The sequence below is a fragment of the Arvicola amphibius genome, chromosome 17 (assembly GCF_903992535.2).
Source record: "Arvicola amphibius chromosome 17, mArvAmp1.2, whole genome shotgun sequence".
Classification (NCBI taxonomy): domain Eukaryota; kingdom Metazoa; phylum Chordata; class Mammalia; order Rodentia; family Cricetidae; genus Arvicola; species Arvicola amphibius.
Genome location: NC_052063.2, coordinates 2,723,597 through 2,737,538, shown reverse-complemented (window position 1 = coordinate 2,737,538; position 13,942 = coordinate 2,723,597). Strand labels below are relative to the sequence as shown.

Genomic DNA, 13,942 nt, shown 5'->3' with positions numbered 1-13,942 from the left:
CCTGATGTTCTCCTCTCCTTGTTTTCTCTCCACTCAGATTTCTCCTTCTATTTATACTCTTCACCTGCCAGCCCCGCCTACCCTCGCTCCTGCCTCGCTATTGGCCGTCCATCTCTATTAGGACCATCAAGTGTTTTAGACAGGCACAGTAACACAGCTTCACAGAGTTAACAAAAGTCGCACACCTGAAAATATTCCCCAACAAGAAAACACATGGCGGTGCCTGACCTGGTGGGACACTTGTGTGTGTTTAACAATGAAGAAGCCTGGCTGCCTCCTGCGGGCTTTACCTTCTGCTCTCATGGCTTCCGACAGGCACAGTAACCTGTTCAGCTTAAGAGCTAACTCTGTGTGTGCATGTGTGTGTACACGCGCGTGCACACGTATTTAAAGAGAAGCAGTTTCTTCTACGTTTATGTGGTGTCTGTGTGCGCGTGTGGAACTCAGACAAAGGAACTTTTGGGCTCAGTTCTTTCCTTCCACATGGGTTCCGGGGGATGAAACTCGGGTCATCAGGCTTGGTGACAAGCATCTTTCCCCACTAAGCCATCTCTCCTGACCTGTAACTTTGCACAGTGTTTAAATATTTTCACTCCCCTTCTCTCTCATTTTTGCTTCAGCTGAAGAGTACACTGTTTCTGCATCCAAAGCGGGCTTTTAGGGCCCACGGTTTTCAGATCTGTTTGGGGGCACTATCTCTATGATCAAGTATGAGGAAGAACAGCTTCAGAGCTGGGTGTGGGGTACACAACTTTGTTTCACACTGGCCAGGGCTTCATGGTAAGACCTCATCTCAAACGGCCAAAACCCTAAACCAAAGGGAGCAGCTGCGGAGAGATGACCGGATTAACCTGACTTGCTGGGGGAAGAAAGGAGCTTTATCACGGCTGTCTCTTTGAAGAGAAACTCACCGAGGGCTGGAGACAGGTCAGCGGTTAAGAGTACTTGCTGTTCTTGCAGAGGACAGGAATTTGACGCCCAGCATCCATGCAGGGGGCTCTCAACGTCTTATAACTCCAGCTCCAGGGGATCCAACACCCTCTGCTGGTCTCTAGGGACACCCGCACTCTTAAAAACTTTATCTAATTTAATTAAAACACTGCCCCAGACCAAAGACACCAACCAGAGTGGCTTGTCTTCTGCTAGAGGAGAAAGGGCCGGTACTAAGAACCACCAGTTTCACTAGCCTGCCAGCAACAGACAAGCCTTCCTGGCCACGGCCAGAGCCGTCACTCACCTGGCCCCCATCTGTCTGACAGCTGAGAGGATGATCTATCTAGCTCTCTCTCAAGCCTGAGTCCAGTGGTAAAAAATAAAAATAAAAAAACAACTTTAAACATATTTACGAAAGAAACAATTATCAGACGCACAGATTTAAAGCAAGTACCGTATCAAATTTATTGTATGCAAAATCTGTGCCAGCAAAACTGCATAAACGTCTTTATGTTCTTGTCTGGCCACCTCAGGCATTCTGAACTTACTTGTCCTGTACTGAAAAGCAGCAGAGAGTCCTAACAACCAGCTTTTGCTTGTTAGTGTGAAGGGTGTGTGCCTTCCTCTTCCTCTGTGGTGAACAGCCATGATGGGGGCTCACTCCTAGCATGGGCCCACACGGGCTCCTGCCCCAAGACGCCAACCCCCTTGCTAACTTGCAAGCTCACTTCAGAGGTTAAGCCAAATGAAATCTAAACACCCCCCAAACCAGCCACAGTAAGAGGTCAGCTCTCAGAACTCTATTTTTCTTTTTTAGAAATGTAATTGTCACATCATTCTTTGTGTGAATATAGCAACAGGAGTTATGCATACGTACTGTGCAGTGCGTGTGCACACACGTGATTTTATTTATACAATGTCTGTAACTTAGATAATTTGTAACCTAACCTTCAAAGAAGGCATTCTGTTCTACTGGGTATATAATTAAAAAACAAAGAAAGAAAGAACTAGCTAATCATGTCATTATCAAACTGGTGTATTAGGACCTGACTATAAACTAGTATGTTAGGGCCTGACTATAAACTAGTATATTAGGGCCTGACTATAAACTAGTATGTTAGGCCCGACTACAAACTAGTATGTTAGGGCCTGACTATAAACTAGTATATTAGGGCCTGACTATAAACTAGTATGTTAGGCCTGACTACAAACTAGTATGTTAGGGCCTGGCTATAAACTAGTATGTTAGGACCCAACTATAAACTAATATGTTAGGCCCAACTATAAACTAGTATGTTAGGCCCAACTATAAACCTCTACAGGACGACACCCTTCAGTATTTTATAAGCCATAGAAACCGTATCTGATTACAGGATAGAAGGCTAAGGTATAAACAGGTACATTTATTGAAGTCTAGCATAGAACACAGTCTATGATGTAATTAATATTAGTAAAGATAAAGAGGACATTGTTTATAAATCCAATATATGACAACCATTTCTTTATGTTAGACACCTGCTCGCTCTTTCATTCCTGAGGTTATACCTAATGTCAACATTAACTTCAGAGTCCTTTTATGTTCCCAAAGATCCCTGGCCTTTCTCTAAATTAGTCTGTGTTCACATGACGTACGGAAAGTGTCTCTACCCAGAGAGCGACTCTTGTTCCGATTCCCAGTGAAGATTTCTAGCCTTCTATTCTGAGACATCAACTTTAATCTCACCTCCTCTATCTGTTCTTGCTCTTCCTCCTTCTGAACTAAGCCCAGAGGACACTCATTGAGCAGAATCCGAAGTGTACCCAGCAGGCTGATTAAAAATACCTGTGTCTTACCAGCCACATGAAACTACTTTAAAAACATAATAGTGAAAAACTGTCTTGCAAAAACAAAACTCTAATATAATTCAATATATTTAGTATAAAATATTTAAGGAATAACATGAAATAAAACCAAAAGATCTGGGGGTAGGGGGATGGCCAGAATGAAAACAGAAAAGTATTATTAACTTAAAATATACACATATCAACGCAAGCAAAACACATCTCAGTCCTTCCAATAACCCTGAAAAGTTGCGGCCGCCCGTGCCAGTCTAGATGCTGCTGCTGGCCAGCTGTCTGCAGGGCATTTCCGCAGCTCTGCAGCAGAAGCCAGCAGGGAGGAGGGCTGTGGCCAGAGGACAGACCACATGACGGCCATGTGCTCTGAGCTAAAAGCCCGGCCCAGCCTCTCGGTATGCAAGACCTACTTAATTTTGGCACACTGAGCCACAGTTCTGGCTTAGCAGAAGAAAACGCGGTAGGAAGTGTTTGGACTCGGCAGCCAATGGAGAGCAGGGCAGAGACTCCTGCAAGAGGGGGAGGGGGACACAGAGCCATTGAGATCTTGGAGCTTGGGAGCGTTAAATAGGAGGCTGGATCGTTTAATGGCAGCATTCAAAGTCACTAAATAGCAAGCAAGGAGGTCAGAGATAAGTATGGCCAATTTTTTTTTCTATTGTATAAATCTGGAATACTCAGAGAAAACTACAAAAACATTCAAAAAAAGTCATCAAGGAAAATCGTAGAAAAGTCCTCATGTTCCCACGTTCTGAAAGGCTTATCAAAACAAATGGGGGCAGACCATCACAGACTAGTACAAAGCTCTCCTGAACGTCAGACTAGGTCTGCGGCCTGGGAACGGGGCTCGGCAGCAGAACACTTGCCTAGCATGACTCGAGGCCCAGTCAGTGCCTAGGGCTGCAACAAACACTTTGTCTGTTTTGTTTGTTTTGAGGCAGTGTCTCACCTAGCAGCCCGGGCTGGCCCACACAAAGGTGTGTCCACCAGCAAACACACTATCTGTTTACTAAGTTATTCTGGCCTGATCTTGCAGTGTGTGAGTCTATCTCTCTAGCCCTGACGCTGGCTCTGAACCGCCTAGACGTGTCCCTTACTCCAGCGCCCCATGGCCCCTCGGAGCTCGCGCTTCAAGAGGGAACTGTGAGCTGAGTGTGCTGGCATGTGTCTGGGAGACAGGCAGGAGGATCATCAGCTACACACTGAGCTCCAGGCCAGCCTGTCTCAGAAAGAAGAGGCCGGGTAGTGGTGGCGCACACCTTTAATCCCAAGCATTCCAGAGGCAGCGGTGGATGGATCTCTGTGAGTTTGAGACCAGTCTGGTCTAAGTTCCAGGACAGCTAGAGCTACACAGAAAAACATGGTCTCAAACAAAGAAAAGAAAGGAAGAGAGGGAGAAGGGACGGAGTCAGGTGAGCCTCCTAGGCCTTCCCAGGTTCAACAGCAACTGTCTGTCTCCTGACCCTTTAAGTTCTCTAAAGGCTAAGACTAGGGCTCTTATGGTGGATACTGACTAATGACTATATACAAACATATTTTAAATTGTACTTTGTTGCTTCCTTTTGTATATGGATGTGCATTTATATGTGGCTGTGCATGCCAAGCACACGTGTGGGGGTCAGAGAACAATCTGTAGGAGTTGGTTTTCTCATTCTACCATGTCAGTTCTGGGAATGGAATTTAGACTGTCAAGCCTGGTGGTAGGTACCACGACCCTCTGAGCCATCTTGCTGGCCCCACTAGATATACATGGCTGCCTGTGGCATTTATATCGTTCAAATCATCAAAGAGCGAAAGGAATGTAAGCACATACAGATTTAAGGGTCAATGAAAACGATCTACTGTTATTAACATTTTGATGAGTAACAATTCTGTGTGTCAGTGACTCACATCTTCCTTAGAAAGCGACACACGTGTGGCAGTTCTTGTTTATAAAGAGATTTGCTTTTGCTACTCAGCAAATTATTCTGCATGGATTTGCAAGTCGAGATATTTGTTCCTCAAAACAACGAGGCACCCCCATCTTCAGAGGAAAGCCTTTGAAAAGCCATTTCTACCCTCCCACGCTGACGTCCAAGACTGCCCAATAACGAGAAAAGCAAATGGCGTTGAGACACTGAGCTCACAGAGGGAGAACAGAAGCCAATGTCTCCCTTTGGGGTTGGAGTCAAAAGAAAATCAAAAGCAGTTATGTGGGTCCTCTCCTGTGCAAGCTACAGGAAGATCCCAGCTCTGGCTCACACAAAGGAGACAACATGGGTCCTCTCCTGTGCAGGCTGCAGGAAGACCCTAACTCTGTCTCAAGGAAACAAGACTGTCCTTGGTTTTCTGAGAAGGAAAGTAAGAAAAACAATTCTGATATGTGTACATGTTCATGCAAGGGGGTACATATATATACATGTGTGCAGGCCGGGCGGTGGTGGCGCACGCCTTTAATCCCAGCACTCGGGAGGCAGAGGCAGGCGGATCTCTGAATTCGAGGCCAGCCTGGTCTACAAGAGTTAGTTCCAGGACAGGCTCCAAAGCTATAGAGAAACCCTGTCTCAAAAAGCAAAAAAAAACCAAAAACAACAACAACAACAAAAAAAAAAAACGTGTGCAAACATGTTCGTGCATGGGGGTACATACACGTTTGTGAATGTGTTCATGTATGGGGGTGCACATGTATACATGTGAACACGTCCACAGAGGCCAGAGCTCAATCTCCCGTTCCTCCCTTAGAAGCCATCCCCCTTCCTGAGATGGTCTCTCCCTCCAAGCTCACAAATTAGGCTAGGCTGGCCAGCCATGTGCTCTAGGGGTCTGCCTGTCTGTACCCACAAACACTGGGCAGACACTAGTCCAATACCACGCCCAGCTCCGTTAGATGGGTTCTGGGGCTCCAACTCAGTTCTTTTGCTAAGCCATTTTCTCGGCCTCTGATTGGTTTTATTGCAAAATTTTAAGTGAGATTTCTTTTCAGACTCAAAACTTTTCATCCTCCAGAGAAGGGTGAGCGACATACCTGTGCTCCATAGACACGCTGCATGGCCTGCAGCAGCTGGTTGGTGTAGTCTGTGAGGGTGCCAGCATCTTCTTCAAATACACTCAGCAAGGAGCGTGTCTGCAGGCAGAGAAGAAGGGGTTAATCTTACTCTCAGCAACAGCTAGGAAGGAGGGAGGGACGCATTGAGCACAGGACAGTATCTGTCTGGTGAACTCTGCTCTTGTCCTTCCCACAACAGTGCAGGAAGAAGCAGACAACACCTGCTCAGGACCAAGAGAGAGAGCCCATTCCCATGGGCTGGGCGTGTAGCCCAGTGGAGAGTGCCTGCTCCACCCGAAGCCCTGGCTCGCACTCAACACCGTGGGAAACCACGGACAATTGTCTGTGCCGACCTCAGTGCCTATCCATGCACAAGTCCACTCAGCAACCAGTGTCGGAAAGGACAGCCTCTCCTTCCAATCCACGCAGGGAACATGAGTCCCACAGTGCCGAGCACCGGGCTGGTCACCCAGCACAGCCACCTTAATCACTCAGCCTCCACCAGCAACGTGGGTGTCTGCAGCCCAGGGTACCCTGCAGGCTGCCACTGTTTCCTCTTAAGATACCACATGATCGGATTCTGTGGGGGTGGGGAAGGGGTGGGGAGGGAGGGTAGAACTTTTAAACTCATGGCCAGGTATCGCAAATGTGGTAGAAGCTCTTGGCGTACAACTCAAGTGGCGACCATTATGCTGGCCCTTCTCTCAGGGAGAGCCCAGTCCTGAGGGCAGTGGGGCAACCGCAGTGCCTAGAGGGCAGTTCCTGCCACGTTCACACACAGTGCGTGGACACTAGAGGGTAGTTCCTGCCACGTTCACATACAGTGTGTGGACACCAGAGGGCAGTTCCTGCCATGCTCATACACAGTGCACAGCACACTAGAGGGTAGTTCCTGCCACGTTCACACAGTGCGTGGATACTAGAGGGTAGTTCCTGCCACGCTCACACACAGTGTGTGGCACACTAGAGGGCAGTTCCTGCCACATTCACACAGTGCGTGGCACACTATAGGGTAGTTCCTGCCACACTCAGACACAGTGTATGGAACACTAGAGGGTAGTTACTGCCATACTCATACACAGTGCATAGCACACTAGAGGGTAGTTCCTGCCACGCTCACACACAGTGCGTGGCACACTCACTAGAGGGCAGTTCTGCCATGCTCACACACAGTGCGTGGCACACTAGAGGGCAGTTCCTGCCATGCTCAAACACAGTGCGGGGCACACCCTGAGCACTAGTAAAATCTTTACACGCTGGGTGGTGTGTGAACAGACTCATGGCATCACATACCAGAGATCTATCCACATATGTGAATTTGCAACAGTGGTCAAGAGCCAACGAGACGAAGCGGGAACAGGAAGCCGACAGTGAAGTCACACACAGCGCTTTGCAAACCATTAATACCCATCACTTTCTTGCAACTGAATTTCATTTCCTTCTTTTTCTAAGCCATCTAAGCTAAAATAAGGTCAGAAGTGGTCTATGTGGCCACTATGTTCTGCCACTCCTGGGGTCTCCCTGCTGCTAGGGCACCACCTACTGGGACCAGAGCTCCCTGGACCCAGACACTCTGAGAGACTAGAGTAAGGACCTGGCATTGGGATCTTCGCTTCTCCCCACTAGGCCTACTCTTGACTTTGCTCACAAGCTGGTAGCTTATCCTTCTTTGCCCTGGGTCTTCCGGGTCAAACGTAGAGGGGTCACAGGCAATGAACTATGAAACTAAGTGTTGTACACAGTTCCCCGTGAGGACGGGTGCTTACACGGCAGACCGCTCATGCCAGAAGAGTTCCGCAAACTTCCTGAAATTCAGACCCAGAGCAGAAAATGCACCGATACCAGGTGTAAACAAAGACAGCGTCAAGCGACACACTGCTAAATAGAACATACGCACAGATTTTCTTTACCTTTCTATTCTGCGTGTAAATAAGCATCACAGCTATGACCCACCAGATGTCATAATCCACTGACGGATGACCATCAGAAGATAAAATGGCAGCTCCTGAAAGCGTCATGTTTGGTTATTAAAATGGTGACCTGCCTCCCTGCTCTCAGACCGCGTGTGCTGAAGCACCTGCCAGAGGACTGTGGGGAAGAAAGTGACGTCAAGGTCAGCAGGGACTGAGCCTGCTGGGGAGTCTCGAGGACGCTGTGATGTGGGGGGTGACATTTATTATGGAGACCATTCTCACTGGTGCTCAGAGCTTTAAAAGGTGGTTTCATCTGAAGGCTACAGCAGTGTGCCTATCTAAGGGTGTCCTCCCACAGTACAGTTGCCTGTGTGTTCATGATCCAATGCTGCAGGGTCCCAGCAGAGTCTACAAAGATCCAAACACCGTTCTTACTATAAATGGCATGCCTAGGAACACAAGAAGCAATACAACTGGATTATGGAGATTTTAATTTTTAAAATTATTACTTGTTCATTTAGCTGAATCCTAATGTTTTCTCTTTATACTCCAAGGAATAAAATAAAGACGAGCGATGGTTAGGAGAGGAGGGATACACACCCGTCTCCTACAAAGACAGCAGGAAGAACTCCAGGGGAACTCCTTGGATCAGACACTGATAGGCACGGGACATTTGACACTAACGCCAACAGCTTCATAATCAGATACCGTGGTCACATTACGCTTGCTTTACAGGAGATGAAGCTGGGGCTCGGGGCTCAGGGTGTTCCATCTCTCTGTTCTAGCTTCCTTATACGTCACACTTAGAACACTGAGGGAAGTCAGGGCAGGAGCTCCAGCAGAAGCCACGGAGGAACACTTACTGCTCACTCTTGGGCTCCTGCTACAGAGCTTCCTTAGCCCGGGTGCCCTTCCCCACCCATGCGCTGGACCCGCCCACCTCAATTAATAGTCAAGACAAGTCACCCAAGACCAACCTGAAGAAGACAATTAGCTGACTCTTGCTGTGTCACACTGACAATTAAAGGTAACTATGATGACCTCCCAAAGCTAGGAAGTGGTCAGGCTGCGATACAAATCGGGTCCTGCAAAACTGTGCCACCAGCAGCAACAAGAGTCTTATCACTGGGTGTGCTCTGTGGGGCCAGCCCAAGACGCAGGCGAGCTGGAGCTGGATTCTCTTTGACCACCTCTCTGTCTTTGTGTGATTTGTTTTTCAAGGCAGGGCTTCCCTGTGTAGCCTTAGCTGTCCTGGAACTCACTCTGTAGACCAGGGTGGCCTCGAACTCACAGAGATCTGCCTGCCTCTGCTTCCCGGGAGCTGGGATTAAAGGCGTGCACTTTCTATCACTCACCTCCAGGAACTGTCAGAGAACTGCATCATGGTCCTGCCCTGTTTTAACCATCTGGGCACTGGACTTAAGCGGACAGTCATGCCTGGTAAAGAACGCCCAGCTCCCATGGGACCACTCTGCTACACACACCATCAGCATCCATTGTGCTCAATGTATAGGCGGAAGGCGGAATGCCCTGACACACAGAATGGATGTGTCAGGAAAGGCATGTCGGATGCTCAAAGTCTCACACACAGGTCCAACAGGGGTGTGCACTGTGTGCAGACGGTATCGTCACTCAGTTAGGGAGCCACCGTGGTACACGGTCACGCTTGACATATGCTGTTTACTCTTCAGAACGGCTCACCTGAGGAGCTGTTTTCATTCTCACATTATGCGCAAGCACACCAAGGCTCAGAAGCTGAATAAAAGCCCCGGTAAGTGGCAGGCTCAGGGTCTGACTCCATCCTTTCTACTAGCCTACATTCTAGGAGAATATCTGCATCGGGACAAGCAAGACCAAGCACTCTGTGGGCCTGACCTCAGCTCCACAGCATTCCTTTACCTTAGAGTAAACATCCGGGTGTTACCTAATCAAACAGCCCTGACATTTTCAACAGCACACAATTGTGTAAGCGCCCAATTTCAAAGCGCCCATACTTTGTTTCTTTAAAATGTAAGTTAAACAAAGATGTTTATCCCCCTAATTTGGTGTAGGAAGAGAAACATCTTAACAGAACCAAGACAACTGAATGGAAAAACGTGCCGTTCGCAGAGCTACAGGACAAACTCCCTCTACAATGAAGCCACACAAAACCGGGTGTGTTTGGAAGCATCTCACTGCGATAAAGAATGCTCTGATTGCTGAGGAGGACTGCGCCCAGCTGGGCCTCAGCACGGCCTCAGAACCAAGTCTTTCATCTCTGTTTCCGCTATGCCTACTGCCAAAGAAACACAGCACAACCCACAACACCAAGGATGAAGCAGTATTTCATCCCACCTCACTGGGAAATCGTGTGGCATACAACATGAGAGTAAGACCCTGAAGAAGGGTGCAGGGTGTGCCGCTGGGGCCCCGGGCTGTGCCTCTGTCCCTATCTATTACAGAAGGACTCACACTGTCCGGGAACAGCCGCTTATCTGCCCCAGGAACAGACCGTAGCCAGTCAAGGGCAGATACGCCTATCTAGTTGATGGTCATGTTTCCAGCAGCTACCAGAGCCTGGGCAGCCGGGCAAAGGCTCACAGACAGAGATGGGGACGTGTCTCTTCATGCTCCAAATACTCACGCACCAGTGATCAGGAGAAAGAATACATACACCAATACTAGTTTTGCAATACAGCGTGCAAACATGCACGCTGAGTAAGAGGAATCAAATAGTCGTGTGGTCAACTTCTACACAGCGCTTGGGGCAATTAGGTTCAAATACAAAAGTTTCATATTCACTAAGTCCTGTGTAACCAGGTTACCCAAGCAACCTCCTAACTCTTCCGCCTCCACCAAGAAGAAACAAACAGCTCATGGGATCTCAGTATCTTTTCCCTCTCCTTGTGAATCAATATTTTGCGCCATAGGAAAGCCAGGCGCTAGGGAACAGAGCTAACTTAAACAGTCCCCCAAGGCTGTCACGCTAAGGCCTGGCTCACTCCCCTGCAACACATAAGCAAAACCCTTCACTCCTGCCGCCTGCATTTCTTTAGGGTACACATTTGGTTTCTTTGCCCCTCCTCCATCTTACTAAGTGATCTCCAGACTGTTGGAAAGACTGAGTATATGAATGAAAAGCATGTCATGGCGGGCACAGACCATGTATGATCCAGACCAGGCATGTTCAACCCATAACCCGAGAGAGAGATGAATGCAGCTCAATGCAAAATTACAAGCATTCTCAACTCATTCAGATTTTTGCCATTTTTTTTTTTTGTAACTCTCCAGTGTAATTTTGGAGATGATAATGGAGCCCACAGAAGCCAAGAGGTTGGACAATCCTGAATTCTAGGCACTTGCTCTTGTTTAATTCTTTCACATAAAAAGAAAGAAATGGTTTCAGTGCTACTCAGTTCCACGGCTCTGGGTCTCCTGGGAGGAGAGCTGCCACCCTGCACACACTACACAAAAACCAGTGACAGCCAAGCTCTGAGGACTGTGAAAGACGCCTAAAGCTAGCTTCTCTCCCACACAGCAGGCACACTCAGAAGCCCGGAGAGGAGAGAACCAGTCTCAACAGCAATGACAGCTTCCTACAGGTGGCTCAACGCATTAAGGGCACTTGTCACCAAGTCTAACGACCTGCAATCAATCCTTGGAACCCACGTCGTGGAAGGAGAGAACAGATTTCCACAAACTGTACTCAGACCTCTACGAATGCACGTCCACATTCACACACGTCTATAGGAAGGATCAGGAAATGTCGCAGAAGAGGGGCGTAGAGAGAATGAGGGGTAGTGTTGTGGAATGCTTCTTCTGGACACAACTCCTCGGCCCTCCGTCTAGCAATGTGGTCACCTCCACAAGATAACGCCAGCCAGCATTCCAGCATCAAATGGAGGCACCCAGAGGCCCCACACTCAGCTGAGAAGCTGGCTCCTAATGGTTTCTGGGAGGGACAGTCGGTTTTCTTTGGGGGTGTGGCTGCTGGGAGGTCACCCTGGTTCCACTGGATGGCCAGACACACCCATGCATATGAGGAAAGCAGTCATTAGATTTTGTGTGTCATGGAGGGGGGAGGACAGGAAAATGGGTGGGAAACAGGCTGGAGGGGGTGTCTGGAGAAAGGGGAGAGGAAGGGGAAGGGATGTGATAAAGATACACTGTGTAAATTATTAAGATACAATGTGAAATTATTAAGGAATAAAAAATATTCCTTAGAAGTCAGCAAAACAAGTGGCCAAATACGGACTTTATAACTTTGCAGAGAAGCCAACTAGCTAATAAACCTTTACTAAAGAAAAAAAAGTGTTTAAAAAATTAAAAAGAATGCCAGATAAGAATGACAATGTCTCTAAACATCGCCTCCCCTACAGCTCAAAGTTGTAGATCACGTAGATAGGATATAATTTTAAACTGCTCCACCACCTTCAAGACCATCAGCTCCACGTCCCTTGTCTCCTGTAGTTTCTGCAGATGAGAAAACTGAGCTAGTGACTAGAGCCGGAACTGCAACCAGGTCTTCAGACTCGATGCCGGTGTCTTTCTGTGTCTCCCGAAACCGAGTGCATCCTTTATGCCACTCAGAAACAGAACACACCCACTCGTGTGATGCCCTGGAACACTACCCCGGGTTACGTCCATGAGGACAGCCTGGCTCAGCCATCGCCACAGCTGGCTATGAAAGCTGTCTATGATTGACCTTCAGTGTCCCCGAATACAAAGCGAATAGAGATCCCTCTTCCTAACCATGATGATCATGACTTCCATCTGCTCAAGTTCAGATTCTTAAAGCAGGTGGGGAAGACTGAAATGCCTCTCCCACCACAGGCTGTGGTCCAAACCAAACACCTGACAGCCGCTGCTGTACAAAGAGGCCTCCAAAAGTTAGCACAACAGATGCCAAATCTGTAGAAAGCAAACAACAACAAAAAAAACCCAAACAAATCAATAAAAAAAATTAGACTGGGCATGAGAGCACCCACCTGTAATCTCAGCACTCAAGATAGTAGTTCAAGGCTAGCCTGGTCTCCACAGCAAGTTTCAGGCTAGCTGTGGATGGCTACTTAGTAAGACCGTGTAACAGAAACTAAGTACTGGGAATAATAATCACAGCTTACTTACATATCCTTCCTTGTCTACACGAGGACAATCACAAAGAAACGCGCTCAGGACACAGGTGCACACTACCCTTTTGATTTATTCTACAAGGGCGAGGCGCAGGTGAGTCCGTCAAAACTCCATCTGGGAGGCGCAATTAAGTCAGGAGGAAAAAAGGAAGGAGACCAGAAGGAGAGGAGAAACTGTGAAAGAACAGTTTAATCCTTTCTAACTTTTTAGGGACAGAGACGCCAGGGGACAGAAGTATTTATTTAACTAACCTAGGGATGCTGTATCTGAAAAGCTAGGAAGAGGGCAGGAGGTTATGGGAACAGTAGCTCCCTGGAGAAAGGCGTGCTGAATTCTGAACCAACAACACTCTGCTCTGCCTGCCAGTTTTCACTCTACAGCTCAAACGATTTGATTCACATCTCCACGATGTTAACGAAGTTTCCCCCGGACACACACACACCCGCCCACACCACCACCACCACCCCGTGGCTCAAATGAGGCCAAAGTTAATTTTCTCTTCACCACTGGAAAAAGTGACAAAGGGAGGCCTGGGTCGACGGTTCCAGGCTTTCTCTGCTTCCCATTCCGGCCCCTGCATTCATCAGTTCTCTTGGAATCTGTGGTACCAGCAGTGCCTTTGCGCAGCGCTGGCATCTTTTCCTGCACCAGACTCTTTAAAAAAACTTTCCCGTCCTAACCCCCGGGAGACGGACGGCGAGGCCCCGACCTCCCCGGCGGTACCTGGGGGCTGTCCTGCAGCGCCTCCTCCAGCAGGAGCTTGTCCACGGCGGGCATGGCTCGGCGGCGGCGGAGCGCGGGACGCGAGGCCGGGGACGCGGGACGCTCCGAGGATGCTCCGGGGACTGGCGGCTCCGCTCCCCGCCCGCGCCTGCCCTGAGCCCGGCGGCCCGCCCCTCGGCCCGGCCCGGCCCCCCGCCGCCGGGATCAACAGGAAGTGTGGCGAGCGAGACGGGACACCGGAAGTGTGGCGACCTGGCTTCCGCGCTTCTAGTCCTCCGGGCTAACGGGGCGGGGCGGGGCTGGGGAGTTCCGGTTTGAGGTCGACCTCTCTGGTCCCCGTGGTTCCTACTCCGGGTGGGACGATAAGCTTAATCTTTGTTCTTGCGGTTGCACTGAGTGC

The 13,942-nt window shown here is 48.8% G+C and overlaps 1 protein-coding gene across 4 annotated transcripts in view; it reads right to left on the bottom strand.

Annotated features, from left to right (window-relative positions):
- The window catches only part of Appl2 (adaptor protein, phosphotyrosine interacting with PH domain and leucine zipper 2), a 42,488-nt gene extending 28,787 nt beyond the window's left edge, over nt 1-13,701 (bottom strand). For all 4 annotated transcript variants that reach the window (XR_005283662.1, XM_038314898.1, XM_038314897.1 and 1 more), the window contains exons 1-2: nt 13,543-13,701; nt 5,774-5,872 (exon numbers count right to left, since the gene is read on the bottom strand). Coding sequence is in view for 3 of the 4 variants with exons in the window: in XM_038314898.1 (XP_038170826.1) it covers nt 5,774-5,872; nt 13,543-13,596 (153 nt within the window). In the remaining variant the exon portion in view is untranslated. The remainder of the gene's footprint in view (nt 1-5,773; nt 5,873-13,542) is intronic.
- Between the last annotated feature and the right edge of the window lie 241 nt (nt 13,702-13,942).